This window comes from Pristiophorus japonicus, chromosome 18 (assembly GCF_044704955.1).
Source record: "Pristiophorus japonicus isolate sPriJap1 chromosome 18, sPriJap1.hap1, whole genome shotgun sequence".
NCBI lineage: Eukaryota > Metazoa > Chordata > Chondrichthyes > Pristiophoridae > Pristiophorus > Pristiophorus japonicus.
The window spans coordinates 83,579,627-83,606,733 of NC_091994.1; the positions used below are offsets into that span (position 1 = coordinate 83,579,627).

Sequence of the window (27,107 nt, forward strand, 5' to 3'; positions counted from 1 at the left end):
ATCTTGGTCAATCCAAATCTAGCGTCCTAATTTATTCAAATACTTTGTTTTGCTTCAAGGGGAATAAAATGACCATGTGGGAGATTCCAATGAGCTTTTGAAGTTTTGGGTTAATGATGGCCTAATGTTTCAATGTGGTCTTTGCTTTTTATAAATGTCTGTTTTGGATCTCATGAAAGTTGAGGGCTATTTAAATTAACCATCATCATCATAGGCAGTCCCTCGAAACGAGGATGACTTACTTCCACGCCAAAAAAGGATGAGTTGACAGGTGTTTCAATGAAGGACCTAATATTCCAGGTCCTGAACTACATCTTGAAGGGTGGAAGATGCCTGTGCGTGGATTTTTTTTAACGTGTGGTGACCGTTGCCACAAGCCACCACACGGGCTTGAGAGAGCTAGACCTTTATCCAGTGGTAAGGGTTAACCAGGACGACTGGAGACCAGCTCCGCTGCACGGACCTAGTGCGCGCACATCTCGCAGTGTGGGCAGGCCCGTGCTGGCCCTGGGCCCTCGCCTCTCCTGGGCCGCAACCACACCCTCTACAGTCTCTTGTCGCTCCTTCGCCCCGACCTCGCCGCTCCTGCTGTACCTGACCACACCCCAATCACCGACATGGGCCTTGATGATGTCCCTCTTCACTGCTGTCGCCCTCCTGCACCAGCTCGCTCTGTACCTCGCAGTACCTTGTAACCACCGGCTAGCTGATTGTTTCTGGAGAAATCCTGATTTACTGTTACAGGGGTTTCAAGTTAAAAGACCCTAAACCTTGGTATCGTATTTGACTTTGAAATGAACTTTTAACCACAGATCCGCAGCATAACTAAGACCGCCTATTTGCACCTCCTTAACATCGCCCGTCTCCGCCCTTGCCTCAGCTCATTTGCTGCTGAAGCCCTCATCCATGTCTTTGTTACCTCTAGACTTAACTATTCCAACACACTCCTGGCTGGCCTCCCACATTCTACCCTACATAAACTAGAGGTGATCCAAAACTTGGCAGCCCGTGTACTGACTCGCACCAAGTCCCACTCGCCCATCACTCCTGTGCTCGCCGACCTACATTGGCTTCCTGTTGAGCAATGCCTCTTTCAGAATTTTCATCCTTATTTTCAAATCTCTCTCTGGCCTCGCTCCTCCCTATCTCTGTAATCTCCTCCAGCCCCACTACCCCCCGAAATGTCTGTGCTGCTCTAATTCTACCCTCCTGAGCATCCCTGATTATCACTGCTCAACCATTGGTGGCTGTGCCTACTGTTGCCTAGGCCCCTAGCTCTGGAAGTCCCTGCCTAAACCTCTCCGCCTCTCTACCTCTCTTTCCTCCTTCAGGACGCTCCTTAAATCCTACCTCTTTGACCAAGCTTTTGGTCACCTGCGCAAATTTCTACTTATGTGGCTTGGTGTCAAATTTTTTATCTCATAATACTTCTGTAAAGTGCCTTGGGACGTTTCACTACGTTAAACGTGCTATATAAATACAAGTTGTTGTTGATAGCTGCTAGTAAATGTTGTTCATACTCTATTTGTTGGTTATACAAACCCTCACTAGACAGGCATTAGGACCCTGCGGGAGCTATTCATGCCTACTGTAAACATGCTGGTTTTGGACGCCATTTTGAAAGTTGCTATAAAGGACAGTTAGTTACACTGCTACTGTTTAACTTAGTCTGTTTATTTATGTACACAACATAATTTGGCGACGAGGGTGAATCAAATTAACCTCCCTACCCCCCTACCTTTCCTCTCCACACCTGAGGATCCTCCAATCTCGTGGCCAAGAGGGATAAAAAGCTTTTCTACATGCATCACGCCGAGTGGGTTAGACGGCGACAACGTAACACCAGCTTGCCACCGTGCAATGCTCATCCACTGCCTCGGCACCGAAGGCCAATGCATTTTTGGATAAATCGAAGACACGGAGTCCTACGACAAAGCAATAAGCGCCCTAGAGAAATATTTTGGGCCAAAGAAAAGTATCATGATGGAGAGATACAAATTTCGTCAAAGGGGGCAAGGGAAAGGTGAACCAATCAAAGAATATATCATTTCATTAACTGAACTGGCCGCTACGTGGAACTTTGGAGCACTCGGAGGAAATGATCAGGGATCAAATTATTGAGAAACCAACGATCCCCCGCATTCGGGAATGCTTGCTAATGACATTGGACAAAGCAACTAATTTGTCCATCCAAATCGAATCGGCGCTTTCTGATTCAAAAGCGATCAGATCCCCCGCTCCCCCTGTGCAGCAGACTTCAGCTACAGCCCATGTGCAAGGCGTTCGTCCAAAGCGGAAATCACAGCAGCAACCCAGGGTTAGTAATAAGCCACCCACTATGGATTGCGGGCCTAACTTCCACTGCTTTAACGTGGGGACAAATCACATTCAGCAAAGTGTCCGAACTGCCCTGCATGTTTTGCTAGTGTCTGTCACTCATTGCAGCATATTTGACATGTGGACAACCCCGATCGTGATGAACCCAGTATGGTTTACACAGTTAGTGACATTTCGCACATCGGCTCGGGCAAATTCAAGGACTGTGATGTAAACATTGACGGTATGGCCATCTGCCTCCTCATTGACCTTGGAGCCAGTCTCCATATTGAGCGAGGCTGTGTACAAAACTCACTTCACGCACCGTCAACTGCAGCCCGCAGCTTCCACTCTACATGAGTACTCCGACTCCAAAATTTAGGCACTTGGGATCGTATCTGTCCTGATATACTACACGGACATAACATTGGAGAACTTTTCCTTTCATGCCACGAAGGGATGAAGCCTCATGGGTGTTAGCCTTTTTGACAAGCTTGGGTTCAAAGTTTACGACCTAACTGGCACACCTGTGGACTTTGACAAGCAGTATCCCTCAATCTTCACAGGGTTTGGAGTGACAGCAAAATTCTGCCATTGTTCCCGCGTTGACCCTTCCGTCAAACCAGTTACACAGCGACTTCGCCGTCTCCCATTCGCGGTTCACGACCAAGTATCCGCAGAATTAACGCGACTCGAACCTTGGGGAATCATTGAGAGCATCGAATCCTCACCCTGGATCTCAAACTTAGTCATTGCTTGGCGTAAAAATGAGGAGATCTGCCTACGCATCGACCTGAAAGAGGTCAACAAGGCCATCATCCCCGACAAGTACCCTCTTACTACCATCGATGAACTGTCTTCAGAATTCCACAGCTCAACAGTTTTCACGAAACTCGACATGCGCCGCAGTTACCTGCAAGTACCCCTAGCGGAGGACACCAAACCGCTCACGGCATTCAAGACGCATGATGGTCTGTATCAGTATCGAAGCGTGCCCTACGGACTATCTTCTGCACCAAGTGCATTTCAAAAGATTGTCATTACTATGCTAGCAGGCATAGAGGGAGCCCTCAATCTGCTTGACGATATCGTCCATGGACGGACAATGGACCAGTGACTTCACGCATTATGGCTATTACTACGGGGGCTATTCAGGTCTGCTGTAAACTTGCTGGTTTTGGATGCCATTGTGAGAGTTGCTATAAAAGACACAGTTAGTTACACTACTCCTGTTTCAGTTAGTCTGTTTATTTACGTACACAACAGTAAACAACCAACTCCTGTAAGTAATTCTGGACACCCAGATGATGGGATGGGTGCAAATGTTTCATGCCCTTCGTAATAATGCACACAGTTTTGGGTGGGAGGAGAGGGGTAACGTGAGGAAATAAGGTTGAGTGAAAAGGGTAAAGGCTAAACCTGCTCGGTGAAATGCCTTGGGATGTTTTTTCTAAGTTGAAGGTGCAATATAAATGCAGGATGTTGAAAAATAGCAATAGAGAAACATAGAAAAATAGGTGCAGGAGTAGGCCATTCAACCCTTCGAGCCTGCACCACCATTCAATAAGATCATGGCTGATCATTCACCTCAGTACCCCTTTTCCGCTTTCTCTCCATACCCCTTGATCCCTTTAGCTGTAAGGGCCATATCTAACTCCCTCTTGATCCAATGAACTGGCATCAACAACTCTCTGCAGCAGGGAATTCCACCGGTTAACAACTCTGAGTGAAAAAGTTTCTCATAAGTCCTAAATGGCCTACCCCTTATCCTAAGACAGTGTCCCCTGGTTCTGGACTTCCCCAACATCGGGAACATTCTTCCCGCATCTAACCTGTCCCGTCCCGTCAGAATCTTATACGTTTCTATGAGATCCCCTCTCATCCTTCTAAACTCCAGTGAATAAATGCCCAGTTGATCCAGTCGCTCCTCATATGTCAGTCCAGCCATCCCTGGAATCAGTCTGGTGAACCTTCGCTGCACTCCCTCAATAGCAAGAACGTTCTTCCTCAGATTAGGAGACCAAAACTGAACACAATATTCCAGGTGAAGCCTCACCAAGACCCTGTACAATTGCAGTAAGATCTCCCTGCTCCTATACTCAAATCCCCTAGCTATGAAGGCCAACATGCCATTTGCCGCCTTCACCGCCTGCTGTACCTGCATGCCAACTTTCAATGACTGATGACCATGACACCCAGGTCTCGTTGCACCTCCCCTTTTCCTAATCTGCCGCCATTAGGATAATATTCTGCCTTCGTGTTTTTGCCACCAAAGTGGATAACCTCACATTTATCCACATTATACTGCATCTGCCATGCATTTGCCCACTCACCTAACCTGTCCAAATCACCCTGCAGCCTCTTAGCATCCTCCTCACAGCTCACACTGCCACCCAGTTTAGTGTCATCTGCAAACTTGGAGATATTACACTCAATTCGTTCATCCAAATCATTGATATATATTGTAAAGATCTGGGGTCCCAGAACTGAGCCCTGCGGCACTCCACTAGTCACTGCCTCCCATTCCAAAAAGGACCCGTTTATCCCGACTCTCTGCTTCCTGTCTGCCAACCAATTCTCTATCCACGCCAGTATATTACCCCCAATACCATGTGCTTTGATTTTACACACCAATCTCTTATGTGGGACCTTGTCAAAGGCCTTTGAAAGTCCAAATACACCACATCTACTGGTTCTCCCTTGTCCACTCTACTAGTTACATCCTCAAAAAATTCCAGATTTGACAAGCATGATTTCCCTTTCATAAATCCATTCTGACTTGGACCGATCCTGTCACTGCTTTCCAAATACGCTGCTATTTCATCCTTAATACTTGATTCCAACATTTTCCCCACTACTGTCATCAGGCTAACCGGTCTATAATTACCCGTTTTCTCTCTTACTTTTTTAAAAAGTGGTGTTACATTAGCTACCCTCTAGGCCATAGGAACTGATCCAGAGTCGATAGACTGTTGGGAAATGATCACCAATGCATCCATTATTTCTAGGACCACTTCCTTAAGTACTCTGGGATGCAGACAATCAGGCCCTGGGGATTTATCGGCCTTCAATCCCATCTATTTCCCCAACACAATTTCCCGCCTAATAAGGATATCCTTCAGTTCCTCCTTCTCACTAGACCCTCGGTCCCCTAGTACATCCGGAAGGTTATTTGTGTCTTCCTTCCTGAAGACAGAACCGAAGTATTTGTTCAATTCGTCTGCCATTTCTTTGTCCCCCATTATAAATTCACCAGAGTCCGACTGCAAGGGACCTATGTTTGTCTTCACTAATCTTTTTCTCTTCACATATTTATAGAAGCTTTTGCAGTCAGTTTTTATGTTCCCTGCAAGCTTCCTCTCGTACTCTATTGTGCCCCTCTGTATTAAACCCTTTGTCCTCTTCTGCTGAATTCTAGATTTCTCCCAGTCCTCAGGTTTGTTGCTTTTTCTGGCCAATTTATATGCCTCTTCCTTGGATCTAACACGATCCTTAATTTTCCTTGTTAGCCATGGTTGAGCCACCTTCCCTGTTTAATTTTACTCCAGACAGGGAGGTACAATTGTTGAAGTTCCTCCACGTGATCTATAAATGTTTGCCATTGCCTATCCACCGTCAACCCTTTAAGTATCATTTGCCAGTCTATTCTAGTCAATTCATGCTGTCGAAGTTAGCTTTCCTTAAGTTCAGGATCCTAGTTTCTGATTTAACTGTGTCACTCTTCGTCTTAATAAAGAATTCTACCATATTATGGTCACTCTTCCCCAAGGTGCCTCGCACAACAAGATTGCTAATGAGTCCATTCTCATTACACATCACTCAGTCTAGGATGGCCAGCCCTCTATTTGGTTCCTCGACATATTGGTCAAGAAAACCATCCCTAATACACTCCAGGAAATCCTCCTCCACTGCATTGATACCAATTTGGTTCGCCCAATCAATATGTAGATTAAAATCGCCCATGATAACTGCTGTACCTTTATTGCACACATCCCTTATTTCTTGTTTGATGCTGTCCACAACCCCCAAATGGGAACAAGAAGGTAAAGGAGGAGGAGAAAGGAAATAACTTGTGAAAACTAAATACAGGTCTGATTATATATTTATGTATTTATAAAATACACGTATATGGATACAAAATGATAACACTAATTGCACAAGTGAGAAAAAGCAACCTCACTTGGACCAGGGTGCATTGTTTTCAACACAGACTGCTATTGATATGCAACCGAATTTTCATTCTATGATTTTGTTACTGCTATTCACAAACTCTTAGTTTTTTTTCAGGTCATATTTTGCGAATTTGTGGTATATTACAGATGACACAATACTTGGATACATTGAGTGTCATGAGTATGTTTGGGAATACTTGGTAACAGGAGCTGTTTATTCCCTGAGGGCTGTGACCACATGTTACGTTAATTCTTTATGCCAGCATTATTCTAGTCCTGGGTAATGCAAGCATTTTAAATTAATTATCTGCATGTTTTCATCAGTTTCTGATAAGCTTGCATGAAAAGTAATATCATGTTCATCTTTTGTGTTTTTTGTTGTTGAATGGAATAGTGTCATTGTACTTCTAGCTGCATTTACTGAAGGCTTCACATTGACGCTTTTTGGTGAATTAGATGTGTGGGCAGTCCCAGGTTGCCAGTGCCGATTGTGAGTGGCACCTGACGGAAATTTGTTCCGTTAACTTGTAAATATTTTGCCGTACTACTTGCTCTTTCTGTGGTTGATTAAAGGCCAACAATGTGTCTGGGGACAGGGCTGCACTAGAGATGTTTTCCATAATACAGTGAAATGTGCATGCGATGCCATTGATGCACAGTAAAATAGGAGACTGATGTTAAAGGAGCAGTATTACAGAACAAATTTGGTATGTCCCAAATGAAAGAACAGGCTGGATATTGGGGAGGATGGGTAAGGAGGAAAAATAACATTGTACAGTGTGACATCTGAAATCCGGAAACCTCGGGACCGATTATATCCAGATTCCGGTTATTTCTGGATTTCGGAACGTCTTTGGGCCGAGGGAGGTAGGTAGGGTAAGGGAGGGGGTGTTGATCAGGCTGCTAGAGGTTGGGGAGGGGGGGTGCCGGTCGGGCCGCCAGGCGTCGGGGGAGCGGGGTGAGGGGGTTGGTCGGGCCGCCAGAGGTCGGGGGGTCGGGGGGTGGGGTGGGGAAAGGTCGGTCGGGCCGAGGCCGGGGGGACGTCGGTCGGGCCGAGGCCGGCGGGTGGGGAAGGTCGGACCGCCAGAGGTCCGGGGGGGCAGGGTTGGGGTCGGTCGGTTGGGCGGGGGGCGGGGAGGGGAGGGGAGGTGGGGCGGGGGAGGCCCGGCCAAGCCCAGGGGACGTCGGTTGGGCCGCAGGAGATCGGTCAGGGGGCGGCCGGAGGTCAGGCCGAGGCGGGGGAGGTTGGGTGGCTGGAGGTCAGGCCAAAGGCTGGGGGAGGTTGGGTGGCTGGAGGTCAGGCCAGAGGCTGGGGGAGGTCGGGCAGCCAGGGGAGTTTGGGCCGGGGGATGGCCGAGGTGGGGGAGTCCGGATTTTGGATCATTTTCCGGTTTCCAGATGACCCCGCCACGGATCGGCCTGGTGTCTGGATTCAAGAACATTCCGGAACTCCGGATTTTTTACGACTCACCTGTATATCACAATACTTTGAAGCGTATCTTTGCGGTGTGTTTTTAAAGTCTGTAAACCATCGAGGATTGAGCTGGAACTGCTGTAACAAAATAATGTATACCGCCCTCTAGCTCGGAGGTATAGGGAGCTGTGTTGAGAGAGAGGGTCTGTGAAGGAACACCATTTTAAGCTCCACATGGTTGTCTGAGTTCTCCCAAAGAAATAGAGTTAAGCTGAACTAAGAGTGTTCAAGAGACTATAAAATACATGGTGTCAGAAGTGGAGACTTCAGATCTTTCGTTGATAGCATTTACAACCGAAATATTGAAAGTGTAAGACTTTTTCGAGCCGATCGAAATCGACGTTAAGCAGTGCCGTGTAGAACGTGTTTTCAACACATCGCCCGTGGATCCGTGAAGGGCGATAAATAATCATAAGCTTGTAAAATAATCTAGAAGCATTAGTAAAGTAAACTTAAAGTGGCGTTATTGTAGAACCTCGATTGGAAAAAGTATTTCTACAAATACATGGCCACGATATTTTACTATTAGACTTGTTCTAGTCCTCTGGGTATTTGAACTGTGTACATGTATGTGACAAACTCAAAGTCCTAAACTGCAGCGAGTTATCATTACCACCACGGTGCCAACTCTCACGCACATTCCTCTCCCACCTCCATTGTAGGTGACTGGCAATTTGAAAGTCAACTGGAAAAAACTCAAACAGCTGTGGGGCAGCTATGAAATTATCACGAGTATTGTGGAAAAACCAGATAGAGTTAGGGTTGCAACGTTTATCACTGCCATTGGCAGCGATGCCCTAGATAGCCAAAATAATCTTCCCTACGAGACTTGGGTGTCATGGTACATCAGTCATTGAAGGTTGGCATGCAGGTACAGCAGGCGGTTAAGAAAGCAAATGGCATGTTGGCCTTCATAGCGAGGGATTTGAGTACAGGGGCAGGGAGGTGTTACTACAGTTGTACAGAGCCTTGGTGAGGCCACACCTGGAGTATTGTGTACAGTTTTGGTCTCCCAACTTGAAGGACATTCTTGCTATTGAGGGAGTGCAGCGAAGGTTCACCAGACTGATTCCCGGGATGGCGGGACTGACATATCAAGAAAGACTGGATCAACTGGGCTTGTATTCACTGGAGTTCAGAAGAATGAGAGGGGATCTCATAGAAACGTTGAAAATTCTGACGGGTTTAGACAGGTTAGATGCAGGAAGAATGTTCCCAATGTTGGGGAAGTCCAGAACCAGGGGTCACAGTCTAAGGATAAGGGGTAAGCCATTTAGGACCGAGATGAGGAGAAACTTCTTCACCCAGAGAGTGGTGAACTGTGGAATTCTCTACCACAGAAAGTTGTTGAGGCCAATTCACTAAATATATTCAAAAAGGAGTTAGATGTAGTCCTTACTACTAGGGGGATCAAGGGGTATGGCGCGAAAGCAGGAATAGGGTACTGAAGTTGCATGTTCAGCCATGAACTCATTGAATGGCGGTGCAGGCTCGAAGGGCCAAATGGCCTACTCCTGCACCTATTTTCTATGTTTCTGTTTCTACAAATCCGGGGAAGACGAGCAGGAAATTGAGATTATTTTGAAGCTCTGGGAAGAGCACTGTAAAGGTAAAACCAACTTCGTCTATGAACGGTACCAGTTTAACAACTGTGTACAAGGGGACGCACAGTTTGACAGATATCTTGTGAAAGTGAGAGAGCTAGCATTGTCGTGTGATTTCGGCAATTTGAGGGATGATTTCATCAGAGACCGCGTAGTCTCTGGAATATCTGATAACACTCTGCGTAAGAGGCTGTTGCAAGAATCGAGCCTAACACTCGATAAATGTGTGATGCTCTGTAAAGCTAGAGGCCACAGATGCGCAAATGAAATCCATGAAGCTCACTAAAACAGACTCTGAAGATGTCAAAGCTGTCAGACAAAAACCTCGACCCACAGAGAGAGAGAATTCACAGATAGAGTTCACAAACAATTGCAGATATTGTGGCAAAAGTCATGAGCTGTCAAAAACTAAATGGCCAACATGTGGGAAGACCTGCACAAGTTGCGGCAAACTAAATCACTTTTCCCAAAAGTGAAGACAAAGTGGATCGAGGCAGAAGTCTACACATAATCCTAAATATAAGGGCAAGTCAAAAGTTCATGCACTATATGAAGAGAGTTATGATTCTGATTTTGAAGTAACAGTAAAGATGCTTGGTAAAGTTGATCGCACAATCAAGGACAAAGCTGTCAGAAAGTTTCCTAACAAGATTATGGCTCCCTTCTTCATTAAAGGTCAAATGGTAAAAATGCAAATAGATTGTGGGGCCACATGCAATGTGCTACCTCTTAAAGAATCTAAGGCAACACTGTCACTATATGACAACCATGCAACCATTCCAGTGGTAGGAGCTTGTAATGTGCCACTGGAAAATACAAAGAACAAGCAAAAGTACATTGTGCCCTTTGTGATCATTGAGGGCCAAAGTGCACCATTGATTGGCTCATGCACTGCTCAATAGCTACAACTGATAAAAGTGCAGGAACAGAATATCGCGGTGGTAAATGAACCACGCGAATTGTAAACTACGAACAAGGCAAACGTCTCACTAGTGTCAAAAACTGATGTCAACAATGCGTATCCAGATGTGTTTAAGGGACTTGGACACATGCTAGGGACAGTTTACCTTGAACTTAATGAATTAGCGACACCAGCTGCAATGCCACCCAGACGGGTGCCAATAGCGATCAAACAAACCCTGAAAAAGAAATTCAAATGTTTGGGAAAACAACAAATCATCATGAAAGTTGGTGAACCGCCGAACTGGATATCCAGTCTAGTGACTGCACAAAAACCAAATGGAAAAATACAAGTATGTATTAACCCTCAACATCTGAACAATGCCCTGAAACGTGGCCACTTCCTATGATCAATGACATCTTGCCAGAGATGTCAAATGTAAAGGTCTTCACTAAAGCAGACTGCAAGGAGGGTTTCTTGCAATGTGAATTAGACAGAGTCCTACTACCTCACGAGCTGCCAGACTCCATGGGGATGATATCGATATAATAGAATGCCATTTGGCATCAGTCCTGCCCCAGAAATGTTTCAACAGAAGCTAGACCAGAACCTTGAAAATCTAGATGGAATCTACAAGATTGCAGATAATATTTTGATCACTGGACGCGGAGAGACACTTAGAGGCCAATTACGATCATGACGCAAACTTACGAAAATTCATGCCGAGATGCAGAAAGCGAAACATCAAACTAAACTTCGATAAATTCGAATACAAGAGCTCCCAAGTGAAATACATGGGACACATACTGTCTCGTGATGGACTTGAAGCCGACCCAAGCAAAGTGGTCGCAATCAACGAAATGCAGAAACCGCAGGATGTCACAGGTGTACAACGATTTGTCGGCATGACAAAGTACCTCGCACAATTCTTGCTAGATGTTTCAGACCTCTGAGCCTCTGCGATAGCTTACTCATAAAGACACAGTCTGGAAATGGACTGAAGAACAAGACAAAACATTTGAAGCTATCAAACAACGCGTGGCAGATTCTCCAGTGCTCAGGTACTTTGACCACAAACTTGCAACCAAAGGTCAAGGAGATGCTTCAAGCAAGGGTCTTGGGCTCGTCCTTCTGCAACAGGGACAACCAATTGCATATGGGAGCCGAGCGCTCACTCCAGCAGAAACGCGATACACTCAAATCGAAAAGGAGTTGCTTGCTCAAGTCTTCGGAATGGAACAAAACCATCAATATGTATACGGTCGCAAGATCATGCTGTGGACAGACCATAAGCCTTTGGTTGCTTTACGACACAAGCCGTTATCTGCAGCATCCAAGCGGCTACAACGTCTCATTCGGCTCAACCAATGTGCCGTCGAAATAAAATGTCAACCAGGAAAAGAAATGTACCTGGCAGACATCCTCTCGCACGCATACCTCGGAAACGTGGAGAGATCACCAACCAAAATTGCACTCTCCAAACAAGGACTGACTACCATACAACGCGCAACTACAAGTGACTCCACACTACAACTGGTCATACAACAAATCACAACGGGATGGCCAGAAACGACACATGAATGCCTGCCTGGAACAAATGCATACTTCAAAGTTTGTGATGAACTCACAACACAGGGTGTCCTAGTTTTCAAAGTTTTCTATCGCTGTGTCATTCCAAAATCCCTGAGGTCCGACATTAGTCAGCGACTTCATGCTGCTCACACTGGCGTCAAGAGCGCTCTTCGACGTGCCAGAGAATCCGTTTACTGGCCAGGACTGAACAGTGACACAAAAGTACAGTGGAATGTATCCACGTGGTTTCAAAGTGTGAAACATGTAATACCTATCAATCGAGCCAACCAAAAGAACGAATACAACCTCCCTCAGAGATCGTGGGAAAAGATTGGTTGTGACATATTCACACTCGATGGCAAAGACCACTTATGCACAGTGGACGACTACTCTGACTATTTCGAGATCGGCAATCTGCATGGAAAGAAAGATGTCACTCATCATCAAACACCTCAAGAAACACTTCTCTAACCACAGTATTCCAGACGAGGTTCAATCTGACAATGGGACCTCCCTTCAACTCTCAACAGTTCACAAACTTTGCCTCAGAATATGGATTCGATCAAGCAACAAGCTCACCAAAATCTCCACAAAGCAACGGAAAGGTTGAGGACACGGTTAAGCTTGCAAAGCGGTTAATCAAGAAGACACAGACTGTGGTGACTTCTACATGAACCTTCTCATCTGGCGAAACACACCAACTGAAGGCCTTGATAGTTTGCCAGCACAATACTTGCTCGGTCGCCGCACAAAGACATGCATCCCAATCGTAACTGCTCACACCAAAAATCATACACGACGTCATCGTCAACAAAGAAAGGAACCTTGCCAAACAAGCACACTACTACAACAGAGGTGCTACAGCACTTCCTACACTGCAGGAAGGAGAAACAGTGAGACTCAAACAAATGCGAGAAAACAAAGAGTGGCAAAAAGCTCTGGTTCAGAAACAAGTCGACGTTTGTTCATATCAGATCATTACAGAAGATGGCCGTGAGTATCACAGAAATAGGAAACATCTGAGAGAGCGCTGAGACATTCATCGAAACTCCAGAGATGTCAGTGACCCCCACAGACGATCCGCTGCCAACATAGCCAACTAACATGCGAAACAGCACTTCAACGACAACATGTGAAAACAGGGATATGTTGCCTGATATTTCCCCTCAGAACACCAATAAAGTGATTAAAGCGATCAGTGCACTGAACACCACTGAAACAACCAGTTTGAGGCGAAGCAACAGAATCCGCACAATACCAAAATACCTGGAACACCGTGTACAGAAATAAGAAGTCATGGATACTGGACACTTGGATAAAAAATTAATGAGACATGAGTTTTGTTAAACTTGTAGTTGTTTAATATATATATTCATAAGAAGTTAACTACCCATTTATATTGAAGCTAACTTTAATTTATTTTTGTTTCTTATGAAAGGAAAGGTGTAATGAGTTGATGTATAGTGCCCTCCAGCTAGGAGGTATCGATATACTGTATAGTGTCCTCCAGCTAGGAGGTATAGGGAGCTGTATTGAGAGAGGGGGTCTGTGAAGGAACGCCATCTTAAGCTCCATGTGGTTGTCTGAGATCTCCCAAATAAATAGTTGAATTAAGAGTGTTTGAGACTATTGGCTAGATTTTCCACTTCACATCGCTGGGCTAGTGCCCATATATCACTCAAAAAGGGCTGATATCCCCCCAAAATGGAAAGTTGGAACACATCGCCGAGGTCATCACCGACACGTTGCCCGGCCCAACTTTCGGCACATCGCCAGGCTGATTGCTCGCCAAGAATATCGCTGGCTAATAGTTGCTATTGCCTGGCCTTCCTCACAGAACTGGGCACTACGGACGCTATTTTGAACGTCGGAAGAAGAGAGGAGGCCTCTTAAACGGGGGCTTAGTTGGTTTGTGAATTATTTAAGGGCCTTTTAAAGATAGAATACACTCTCAATTAGACGTTTTCTTATATTTATATAAATAAGTGACGTTCATACTTACTTGGTCTGGCCTGGACATTGTTTAACAACAGTTGCACTAATGTTCTATTCTAATTAACGTTATTAGAACACACTGCACAACAATTGTAAGTGAAATAAAACGGTTTTAATAAAATGACAACTTTCGAATGTCATTTTTCACTTACAAACACCAACACACTCCTTTCACCCCCCCCCCCCCCCAAACCACCCGCACCCCAACAGTGAAACGGCAACACCAACAATAAATGTGAACAATTAGAACAATATTAAAAAGAGTGCACCCTCCTCCCTACCTGCGGCCACATTTCCCTCCAGATCCTGGACCCAACCCCCGCCCCGCCCCCCCCCCCCCCCCCCCACACGTCATTGCCTCACCCACCCCGGTACTGCTGCGAAACCGGCATGCAGTGGGCGATGGCAAGACTTCCTGCTGTGGTGGGGGACATGCTGAGACGACCGTCTGTTGGGTTGTTGGAGGGGAAGGCAAAACAGGGGGATCGCCTTCCGCGTCAGGAGGTGGTGCAGCCTCCTGACCTGCCTGTGTGCCAGTGTTTGTGGTCACGGGAGCTTGGGGTGCAGTGCCGTGTACCGCCAAGAACACATGCCGCATGGCATGGTTGGAGGCGGAGATTTCACGCAACTCCAGGGTCATCTGCTATGTCGCCTCCGCTTGGCTAGCAGACACCCGGGAGAATTCCTGCGTTAACCCCACAAACACTGGAGCTGCTCGCGCTGGATCGCGACAGACTCCTCGCACAGTCGTGCCAGGTGCTCCACGTGGTCGTCCATGGTAGGCCTTTGCTCGAGCTGCTGACCCGGCCTCCGTGGGGTCTGCGATAGCACCAATGTGCGCATTGGCGTCGACAACTGCGTGCCGCTTAGTTCCGGTACCTCATCAGCTGGGATCCCCATCGTGGCCGCAGGTTCCCCAGACAGAGGAATGCAAGGGGCATCCTCCTCTGTCTCCAGGTATTCCTCCTCCTCTGTCTCCAGGTATTCCTCCTCATCCTCGGGCTCGGTGGTCTCCTCCTCTTCACCACCCGTGGTGAGTGATACATGCAGTGGGTCAGGTCCATGTGAGTGTCTGTCCTCCCGTTGCACCTCTGGAGCTGGTAAAGCTGCAAGACACAATTGAGATTATTGGAGCAGAAAGCACTGGCATATGTATGAGGAACAGCACTAATCTCATAAATGTGACAGAAACGTTACATATTAATGCATCATATGGTGGTATCTATGGCAGTACATCTATGTGGAAATCACTACTGTGGAGGCTGGATCAGTCGCAGATAGACCGTATGATAAGGGAGTGAGGGTTTATGGGGTGCGGACAGAGAAGGGGTCAGATGGCCAGATGTTGTCGACCTGAGCGTGGCAGAGAGTCGCACAGAGACTGCATGCATAACATGACGTCATTCATCTATGATATGAGAATGAAATTATGTCACATAGCTCTTGCACTGCTTGACACATTACTCACATGGCACATGGGATGGTCCGGCAACACCACGGGTGGTGACCATTCAACTGTGGGTCCCCACTAGTGCTGCAGCAGCACGTTCCTCCAGATCGGTGAGGGTCTGTATTACAGCAGGGCCTCCCCCGGTACACCTCTACTGAGCCCGATTATGAGATATCTTCCTCTGCAAACGTGAATAGAGCATGGCATAAGCTACTGGACTAGGTTATGTCATTTATACACAACAGTTTCAAATGTTATATGCTAATAGGGGTTGTGTCCACAATTCAATGACAGTAGCTGATGTCCAAAAGTGTCCCAGGCCAGACAGTGAGCAAAGGCAGCTCTCCGTGCTGGGTCCCTGTGTAAGTGACAGCAGCCAGAGAGACTTAAAACAGGCAGAGGTTCATGGCTCTGTCCAGTTCTTCGTGGGGATGATATATGTTATATAAGTTAGAATAACAAGCTTGCATTCAATCCAGGAGAATTACCATTGTAATGATTATGATACTTAGAATGTGCATCATTAAGATATAAAGTCGTACTTACTCTTGCTGAAGCAATGATGCTGTTCCAGCATTTGCGGCACTGGTCGGAGCCCCTGGGCTCGTGGGACGCAGACGAGACGACCTCTGCTATCTTGCCCCATAACCTGCGGTACGCCCATGGTGCTGGTTTCCCACCACGCTCCCATCCTCTCTTTTCCCCCCCCCCCCCCCCCCAGGTCAATTGGGCCCAGCGGGAGCGCACCTCCGCCACGAGGGCCTCATTCCTCGTTGGCCTCCTCAGAGAAGGGTTTGGCCCTCTTCCTCTCCGTTTCCACATCTCTCCCACTTTCATCGCTGTCAGACATATTCTCTCTCTCTCTCTCTCTCTCTCTCTCTCTCTCTCTCTCTCTCTCTCTCTCTCTCTCTCTCTCTCTCTCTTATCTCACCTCTCTGTCTCTGCCTTCCCCTCTCTCTCTCCCCTCTCAATCTCTCTTCCCCCTTTTGCGCACGTGTGGATGACCCCTGACCTCCAAAATGCAGGAAAACATGGCCACCAAAAAAAAAATTGCATATGCGCAGAAGGCCGTTGCTAAGGAAGCTTTTGCCTTAGCTATCGCTAGGTGATGTGACATCGCTGGGCTATCGCTTTGCTCATTTCACATCGCTGGGCTATCGCGATCCAAAAAATGGGCGATGTTCCAGCGATCATGAAGGCTGCAACATTGCTAAGGCTAGAACATCGGCCATTTTTTGGGCCCCAGCGAACAAAGTGGAAAGTCTAGCCCTATAAAATACAATAGAAGTGCAGGAAGTGCAGTGCTCAGTGTGGAGCAGATCAGGCAACTATCTCTGCTGTTGGCTAATATCTCTACTGTCCACTGAGATGATATTGGGGATGGCCATGAATGGGGATCAGACTTGGGAGCTTCATGACCTGTTGGGCTCAGTTAAACATACTACTTTTAACAATTGAATCATTGATGAGACTGGTATGCATGGGTTTCGAAAAACTTCTCAAGTTAGCAGCGTATTTGAGGCTGCAGTGCAAACTTGGATCCAATATTGTAAATCCTTGAGTTTAGTAGTAAGACACTCCTTCATTTCATTTTGTTTTTATTCTGTATATTTCTGTTTTACTTGGGTGATGTGTTGCAGTTTTGAAAGGATTGATAACATTTCTGGACCCGTAGGTAGTTCCTTCTGATGCTATTGAGGATTTGACTTTCCTACATAGGGCACTCTGCTTGCATTATCTTTGCTTCAACTGTGCTTATTCCACTCTTGCACTTAATGCTGCCTATTATTGAATGATGTCACGCCCTAGTTGCAGATGTCACTTCCTGGTGCTAGTATGATCAAAGCAGACTTTGATTGGCCTTTGTGAAATTTTACAGAAAAGAGCACTAGCACCTTGGACCTAACCTCCAACATTAACTTCATTTCTGTCTGCAGTGCTTGTATCGCTACAATATCAATACTGGACTTTCATTGAATGTTAAAGCGCACAGTGTCTTTTCATACTACGTCACTAACTCTCATGCACTTCTATTCCTCTGCCACCCATCTTTATTTCTCTTTCCTGTGCTCGTCCTCCTCTTGTTGCTGCTCAGCTTTCCCCGGATCTCAATAGACTGAAGGAGAAGTACACCAGGACTAAAAGAGAATTCCTGGCCATGAAAGTCAGGGGCAGAGACGTGCAGGAGCTGAAACAGCGATATGATTGCAAGGTACCTCTCCATCTTTCTACTTCTCTCGGGTTAGAGAACCCATGCGACACTAATGGTACTAGAGAGCGAGGCTTCTACGTGACGTTATAAACAAAATCTGGATTCTGAGCACTTGGACAGTCTCAACCCAGTTCCTAATGGACATGCCCCCACACAGTATAAAACTGGGCCAATTTCAGAGAGGCCACAAGATGGCTGGATTGGGAAATAAGAGACTGTTGTGACAGGGGTATTTTCTGAGGTTGGAGTTGAGGTATATTATTGGGGCTCAGTATAGAAAACTTTACTCAACATCGAACTCTTCAATACTTGACCTGGAGTGCTTCAACTAACACTGGTTATTTGATATAGGCAATTTTCCATTTCTCAACACTGACTTTGCTGATTTTTTAAAAATCCAGTAATGTTGCAGACTCACAGGTTCATTACATGGTTCAATATACTTTTGGATCCCACATTTTTTTTAATGTAACCTGATACCCCATCACACTGCTTTCATCTTCCAAGCTTCCACATTGAAGAGACGTCACCAAGGTTAAAAAGAGGAGGAGAGCAGTGGTTTGATGCAAACCATGGGTTTTATAGGTTGTAAAATTAGCGCAGTTGACCGGACAATGCATTTTGATTTCAACACCTGAGGCGAAAGAAGAACCGGCAAAGAAGGTGTATGTGGAGCTATGGAGAAACAAGAGCAGAAAGAGGAGCAATAATCATAACCGCATTAATAAAGTGGAGAAAGATATGATGGAGAGAGAAATTGGAAGCTAGAAATGATTTGCTGGACTCTGGACCTTTTGTGACGACATAGCCTCATTGCTGGAACAATTCTGCTTGAAGTTTGCTTTGTTTATGAAAGAATTATTACCTGAAGGCGTGACCCCTCCAGATATTGGCAACCTCAATTTTCTTAGTGTCACTGATACAAGGATCCGAGCTGTAATGCAGACATGTATTAACTGTCATATTATTCCTCACACCAGATGCAGCAGCTAATGAAGGCAGCAAGAAATGGGACGAAAGACGGGCTGGAGAAGACAAAGAATGCAGTGATGCGCAAAGTATCCTTCCTTCAAAAGAGAGAGCCTCAAGGTATTGTTAATGATCAGTTTGAGTTGTGTCATGGGCTCTTTTTATATTAATACCATTACTTTCCAGGAACTTGGTGTGAAAATGTAACTTTTCTGTTTCTTGTCTCCTTAGACTTTGTTTTGTAATCGAAGATATATTTTCTGTGGTATTTTACAGTTACTATTGTGTGAAAATTATGAGCCTCATTGGATCTTGATTACTGCATTTGCTAATGAGCCATAACCTGGTCATTTACTAATGGAATTTCCGTGTCCTGTCAAATAGGAAAGATGGGCTAGGCTTATTTTGATGATGTAGAAAATGTTAAAAACATGAAAAAAATGATTTGATCCAACAAGCCCACCCTTGTTCGATGGTCTTAGTCCTATCTTTCAGCCGTATCACCATGTCCTTCAACCTCTTCCTTCTCCAGACATTTGCCTACTTGCCTCTGAAGAGGCTGTCGATTGTCTTTAACGGCATTTTGTTCCATAAGTCTAATACTCTGTTAACATGACATGGCTCTTCTACGATCCCTTTTGCTGTCCCCCCAAAATGACCGTTTTCACATTTTAAAAGCACCAAAATTAACAAACCACAAACCAATCACATTAAGGCGGCTGGAGTCCCCCCCCCCCCCATGATGCAGTTGGAAAGTGCATTAACATAAGAACATAAGAAATAGAAGCAGGAGTCGGCCATTTGGCCCCTCGAGCCTGTTCCGCCATTCAATAAGATCATGGCTGATCTTCTACCTCAACTCCACTTTCCTGCACTATCCCCATATCCCATGATTTCCTTAATATCCAAAAATCTATCTATCCCTGTCTTGAATATACTTAATGACTGAGAATATACTTGAATATACTTAATTCCAAAGATTCACCACCCTCTGAGTGAAGAAGTTTCTCCTCATCTCTGTCCTAAACGGCTGACCCCTTATTCTGAGACTGTGACCTCTGGTTCTCGACTCGCCAGCCAGCGTAAACATCCTCCCTACATCTACCCTGCCAAGCCTTGTAAGAATTTTATATGTTTCAATGAGATCACCTCTCATTCTTCTAAACTCTAGAGAATATAGGCTAGTCTATTCAATCTCTCCTCATAGGACAATCCCCCCCCATCCCAGGAATCAGTCTGGTGAACCTTTGTTGCACCCCCCCCTAAGGCAAGTATCCTTTGGTGAGACCAAAACTGTACACAATACTCCAGGTGTGGTCTCACCAGGGCCCCGTATAATTGCATTGCAAGGGTTGATTCCAGAACTGTACTAATTCAGCCAGGGTGACGCTGCAGACATTACAAATGGCATTGGCACTTCTGGGCTAGAGAAGGGAAATGTCAACAGGGTTTCTGGTTGCAATTCAGAGATTCTTTCTTTAGGCAAGATGCCAGAGAGGGCTGGTGACAGTAGGTGAGAGCTGACTAACTTCATGTGATCACAGTGGATGGGGTAGGCCATTTTGGCTGCCTTTTGTCTATTGGAAAGAACCTTTAGTTGTCTGCCGTGGCATTTAACTGTTGAGCGATTCCAGAACGTTTCCTCCACTACCCTACCTGGTAGCTCAATTGAGTATTAAAACAGTTTGCGTTTAAAGTCCACTATTCTGGGTTTAAAAACTGTGCTTAGTGGATATCAAGCTCAGTTGTGATGCCCTTCATGAATGAGTAGCCAGCTGACACCGGGAGTGAAACTGGTCTGGGGCGGTGGTGCATCATGCGTGATGGTGAATCAATGTTTTACATCCCGCTCGATTTTCCTTTACAACCACTTCAACGGAAATCAAAATTGGACACCGGTATAAAACGGGCTGTTGATCCACTATCGCCTATCTTGCACTACTGCGGAAGACTAACTTCACCCCTTCACTGTCTAGGGTCACAAAAGAAGAACGGTCACTAGGGTGAGCTGCCAGTGAAACAGTTCACCAGCACATTTAGGAGAAAAGTGGATGGATGAATCCAAAACGCTAGTTGCAAAGATTTGACCCAACATCATAAAGTTGCACATATATTTTCACACATGGATATTACCTTCCTCTTTCTTGCATCATCTATTTATGAATCTGTGGTTGCACCCGTCAATCCACAGATATGTGCTTGAGTGAATCTAATCTGTAGCGTGTGGGTTTCCTGCTCTGCTACAATGGATGCTTTCCTTGTGTAATCTTATTGTCCTGTTCCCAAAATAGAGTTTCAACTTTTAGGGAAACGTTTGCAAATAGTATTGCATCCAGCAGTTGCATTTTGAGTTGTGCAAATTATATAGGAGACAGCAGAAGCTGTCATTTTAAAATGTTAATTTTATTGTAGACTTCAGATTTATACTGAAAGCATCTACACACACGAGTGAAACAGGCAGTCACAGTTTCCTATATCATAAGGGTTTTTGTCTTGCCCTTCTCTTTATTGCTGAATCATGCTGGTCAAGTCCAGGCTTGCAAGCTGTTCTCGCCCAAGTGCTCATCCGTCATGTACAAGGCCAGGCAGTGAGCACCAGCAGCCGATTTGTCCACAGCAGGGATATTGCAGTTTGGGCGGCTTCTGTCCTTGCCCATTCTGAATTTGAACAACACACGAGTCGATGACTAACAATCAGCAACAGGAAGCTTGGCTGATTTTTATTTTTAAACCTGAAAATTCCTTGCCCAGAGGCCATGGGGCCTACTGTAGCACCGCTAACATTGCTCCAATTGACATCCGTTAACTGAGAACAGGCTGGGGAACCACGCGGGGAGGGGGGCAGGGGGGTGGGGGAGACCCTTGTCAACAAAAAGCAAAGAAACTACGGAGACTGGAAATCTGAAAGGACCATAAAAAGCTGGAAACACCCAGCAAGTCAATCAATGTCTGTGGCGAGAATAGATGAGGTGTTTGAGGTGTAGGCTCTTCAGTTGAACTGGAAGATATTGGAGATGAATAGCATTTGAAAGGGAACAGAACCAAGGGTGAGGGAAGTGGTACTGGTGACCAGTTTGAACTGTGCAGTGTGGTCTCCTCCTGCCATTCCTTTTGTTCCATTCCTTTTTAAATACTATTGCAGTATCGCTAATACCTTCTATCATTTAAGACTTTCATTGTATGAAATATACAATCTTATTGTCTTACTTGCTTCCAGTGTTTGACAGATAATTTTGAACCTTTGTTTTTTTTTGTTGTTCAGATCAGTATGAAGAGGATGATGCTGGATATCTTGATGTCCAGGTGTCAGACTCGAAACATCCTCCACCAGAGCTCAGTCCCATGCCAGCGGGGCTGAGCCCTCAACAGGTCTGTCCCCTTAATGCTTCGACTCTCCAGCATGATGCCAGGGATTTTTTTTTGTTACCGTGTGTCTTTTTCCGCACTGCTTGATGAATAGCTGAGCCATACGGACCAGGGAGGCCCCAAGTTTAACTTCTAACCTGTGTGAAGTTAGCTGATGTCAACCTGAGCTGTGGTGAGGAAGAATTGCAATTGGCCTCAATTGCACCCCTGGTTAAGAAAAGAGGAAAATCAGCAAGAGTTCCGGCTGTTGGTTGCCACATAGTGATCCCTCACCACCCGGGCACACATACGAAGAATGGCCATTTGGGAAAGTTCCCAGTGGGCGGCCAGTGTCAATCGAGCCATACTCTGAATCGGTGCCTCAGAAAAGGATGGGGGGATAAATTGGGCAGAGAGCAGGCAAGTGATTTGCGTCCACAGCTCAACCAATGGTACTCTTAAATTGGCCATTGAAGGGTAACTTGCCCTTTTTTGATTTGCCTTTTGCTCTCTGCTTTCCCCCCACCCACCCCCCAATCAATTACACTGACTTTTCTTCCTCTTGGCTCATTTGGTTGGTTCTGGATGCCCAATTAGGAGGTGTCCCAGCTAGCAGTTTGATGTCCTTCTGGTCCCCAACCCAAACATTCAAAAAATACAGTGCGTTTTCAGGGCCGGGGGGGAAGGTGCATTTGAAGATTGCAATCTCCCCTTGATCTGGATAATGGACTGTTGATCTTAACCTTCCGGTTTTTGCCCCCAGTTACACCATTCCTATATCACAGCTCCCAGTTATCAATCATGAACTCTACAGTATGAGGCCTACAATGACATTTGTGATACTTTGAAAGATCTTTCATTGACTGTGAATTCATTGAAAATTGACTATCTGTCTATCTTGCTTAACAGATTGTGCGAAGACATATTTTGAGTTCTATTGTGCAAAGTGAGCGGAGTTATGTCGAGTCTCTCAAACGGATACTACAGGTAGGAGATTGGAATTTCATAACGTGTTGCGATAAATGCCCTGTTGTGAAGGGTTGAAGGACAAAGAAGATAGGAGGCAACAAAATATATCCAGACACCGTCTGATAGAGAAATGCTTGCAGCATTTATGAGGATGGTGCTTTAATTCCAGGGAAAGAATTTGCTCAGAGGTCTGACGAACAATTGCTTTGTGTGTAAGTCAGCACTTTCTAATAAATTGTTGTAATTGGAACATCCTATCTCTGGTTGAAGTATCTTGGGGGATTGAAAGGAGACAAAACAAGGTAGTCCTTCAAGATATCTGGGGAATAAAGTGTCATCTGTTAGAGAGACATGGTGGGTTGGAGATTTAATGTTGTGGACTTTCTATGAAAACCAACCAAGAATGTTGGACAGTAAAACGGGACCAATGTAGATCTAACTACTGTTCTGTGCCCAGTGTCTGTTGAGACTAAGATAGTGTTTTAAAAGCTGTAGGCAGCAATAATCATTGTTTAATCCAGTGTCGTTCATTAAGTTTATGTCTGAGGCCCAGATTTGGGAATGCTGCAACTAATCAGGCCACAGAATATGCTGGTAGTGGGTCTTGGCCTGTGAATTCCTATATGGTGAGCTTCTAATTCCAATCATGCCAATGTCGGTAATTGTTCAGTTGAATTCCAGGTCCTTCCCCACAGGGAGAGAGAAAAAACCCATAGAACCAATAATTATATTAAATAAAAAGAAAGAAAGACTTGCATTTATATAGCGCCTTTCGCGACCACTGGATTCGTCTCAGCGCTTTACAGCCAATGAAGTACTTTTGGAGTGTAGTCACTGTTGTACTGTGGAAAACGCGGCAGCCAATTTGCGCACAGCAAGCTCCCACAAACAGCAATGTGATAATGACTAGGTGATTTGTTTTTGTTATGTTGACTGACTGATAAATATTGGCCAGGACATGGGGGATAACTCCCCTGCTCTTTGAGAGAGTGCCATGGGATCTTTTACATCCACCTGAGAGGGCAGATGGGGCCTCGGTTTAATGTCTCATCTGAAAGACGGCACCTCTGACAGTGCCATGCTCCTTCAGCACTGCACTGGAGTGTCAGCCTAGATTTGTGCTCAAGTTCCTGGCGTGGGACTTGAACCCACAACCTTCTGACTGAGGTGAATGTGCTACCCACTGAGCCACAGCTGAAATGCTTTTTTAATGCAACTTTTTCACACTGGATGCTGGGTTATCCTTGCTGATAAATAGGGATTCCATTGCTTTCTCTTGAATATAATTTGTTCTTAGGATCAGGGCATTGCTGGCAAGGCTGGCATTTATTGCCTGTCCCTTGTTGTCCAGTAGTTTGAAACAATTGAGTGATCACTTCAGAGTCAACTATGTCGGTGTGGGACTGGAGTTACATATAGGCCAGATGGGGTAAGGACGGTAGGTTTCCTTCCGCACAGGACAATCTGACCGCTTTGTGCTGATTTTACTGATACCAGCCTTTTTATTCCAGATTTTTGTTATACTGATTTCAAATTCTCAAACTACCATGATGGGATTTGAACTAGATGTTCTCTGAATGATTATTCGCACAACATAACCACTACACTATTTTACCCCAATAACTGGACAGCAAGAAAAGAAGGGACAGCACTGAATCCCAGCTCACCACAGCCAGGCAAGCCACAAATGGGGGCTCAGGGGCACATGGAGCAGCAAGTTAGGAACCACTTACAACTCCGCTCCTCTTTACCCACTGGCCTCAGTACAAGTACCAAGGACATCTGCCACAATGAAAGAGTCTGTGTTGTCCTCTACTGTCCTGGGGAATTCTCTACCTCAGAGAGCTGTGGAGGCTGGGTCACTAAATAAGTTTAAGGTGGAGATAGACATATTTTTGAATGATAAGGGAGTCGAGGGTTATGGGGAGCGGGCAGGGAAGTGGAGTTTGAGGCCAAGATCAGATCAGCCATGATTTTATTGAATGGCGGATCAGACTTGAGAGGCCAAATGGCCTACTCCTGCTCTGATTTCTTATGTACTTATGTCCTTGCAGAAATACTTTCTTTAAAATCTCTGAGCATTCCCTCTCTCCCTCGGTTTTATTTCAGGAGTATAAGAAGCCATTGCTGGAGGCGGAACCCAAGTTGCTGAGTGTGAGGAAGTTGCGGGTGGTGTTTTACCGTCTGAAAGAAGTTCTTCAATGCCATTCGATGTTTCAGATCGCACTGTCTTCGCGAGTAGCTGAGTGGGATACCACAGAGAAAATCGGAGATCTTTTTGTCGCTTCAGTAAGTGTGTACTATGCTTCTTCCCATTCCCCTGCTCACCCTCAAGTTCTGTATGTCACCCAGCAGCGCATTGAGGTGGAATGGCTGCAGTGAGATAGCGCCATCCAGTTTTACCGGGCTGCTCACTTCCTCAAAGCTTGGATATCACCGATAATACTGCGGGCGTGGTTCACAGCACCTCGGGAAATGCACCTCCACTTGATACAACTGGGGTACCAATTACTCTCCTAACCTGCAGATGTAACGTTGTGGAACTTAAGCTTTTATTTGCTTGCAGTTTTCAAAGTCTATGGTACTGGACGTATATAGTGACTACGTGAATAACTTCACCAACGCTATGGCACTCATTAAGAAGGCTTGTCTGACCAAACCAGCTTTTCTGGAATTCCTCAAGGTGAGTTAAAGTACAAGAGGCAACTTTCTGGCCCTGCGGTTGATGATTCTGTCCTTGCAAATTTATTCTGCTTTAAAGTGTTTTTTTAATTCTTTCTCCTAATGACTGGAATGACTGTTACAAGTGTGAAAACAGAGAAAAAGAATCCAATTTTCCCCCTATTTTTTTTTTTTTAATTCAATTTTCTCTAGCCGAGCAAAGCTCCCAAAGAGGCCATTTAATACTGATCAGGAGTGCAAATTGTGGTGCATTTTTCTCTCTCTTTCCCCCCGCCCCTCCCCCTCTCCCCTTTTAGCTTTAAGGGATCTGAAGCCAATTGTTGTACCCCACTATTGCCAGCTTGGCTGAGATCAGCGAAGTCAGCACAGACTGGGGATCCAGCCTGATGCTCTTGCTGTGTGGCTCAGAACCACAACAGGTATTTACCAGCAGAATTCCTTTTGATTTGCTCTTGTTTTGGATAAGGGAGCTGATTGTGAAGCTCCCTTTCCTTAAAACCAAATATGTTCCTATTGTGGTCTTACGATGGGCAGCGAGATTTCTGTGGAATTGCTTCAAAAAGATTGCTCAAATGTGAGATTGAAAATATTTACTGTGAAGAATCCTGGAATCCATTCCACTAGGGGGCAGCAAGTCCAATCTTTTGTCCCTTGTCTCTCCAGAAACCAGCCAGTTTGAAAAGCTGGCAGTGTTCCATTGCTTATTAAAATGAATTAAGTACACATTGTTAAACATTTCATGTCCTATATTAATCGTCCAAAGAATGTTATGTGTGAACTAGTTATATTCTGTACATTTCTTTGGAAGCAATTTTATTGTTGCTCTTGTTTTCCGAGGAACAGTTAAGGGATTCTATCTTTTTCCAAGAGTAAAACTAGACTCCTGGCATGATCGGGGTGTGATAGTGGGGTGGGCTCATGGCTTGAGGTCGAATGTTTGCTGTGCTGCTGATGTAAATTCATTGAAAACTTTAAGAATTAATGTCCTTGTATCACTAGGTACAGGAGTATGTAGGAACAATTCCGATCTTGTTTCTTCCTTGTATAAAAGATATGTGTATAAAAATAGATGATGGTGTCCAGTTGCACTTGGATATTTTGAGAGAGCCTACTCAGAACTGGATTATCTGATCCAAAACCAGACTGCTGGCAGCGACATTGTGAAGTGGCGATCTCCTGGAAAGTGAATGCACCTAACCACCCTGTCCTTGCTCATTTCCGGATAAAATATACAGACATAGAAATATAGAAATATAGAAACATAGAAATATAGAAACATAGAAATATAGAAACATAGAAACATAGAAAATAGGAGCAGGAGTAGGCCATTCGGCCCTTCGAGCCTGCACCGCCATTCAATGAGTTCATGGCTGAACATGCAACTTCAGTACCCCATTCCTGCTTTCTCGCCATACCCCTTGATCCCCCTAGTAGTAAGAACTACAT

At 45.3% G+C, this 27,107-nt stretch overlaps 1 protein-coding gene across 1 annotated transcript in view; it reads left to right on the forward strand.

The window, feature by feature from the left end:
- arhgef10lb (Rho guanine nucleotide exchange factor (GEF) 10-like b) overlaps positions 1-27,107 on the forward strand; it is a 224,859-nt gene that overhangs the window by 140,238 nt on the left and 57,514 nt on the right. The window contains exons 9-13 of the mRNA XM_070860199.1: positions 18,677-18,785; positions 21,928-22,034; positions 22,920-22,997; positions 25,089-25,268; positions 25,546-25,662. Coding sequence (XP_070716300.1) covers positions 18,677-18,785; positions 21,928-22,034; positions 22,920-22,997; positions 25,089-25,268; positions 25,546-25,662 — 591 coding nt within the window. The remainder of the gene's footprint in view (positions 1-18,676; positions 18,786-21,927; positions 22,035-22,919; positions 22,998-25,088; positions 25,269-25,545; positions 25,663-27,107) is intronic.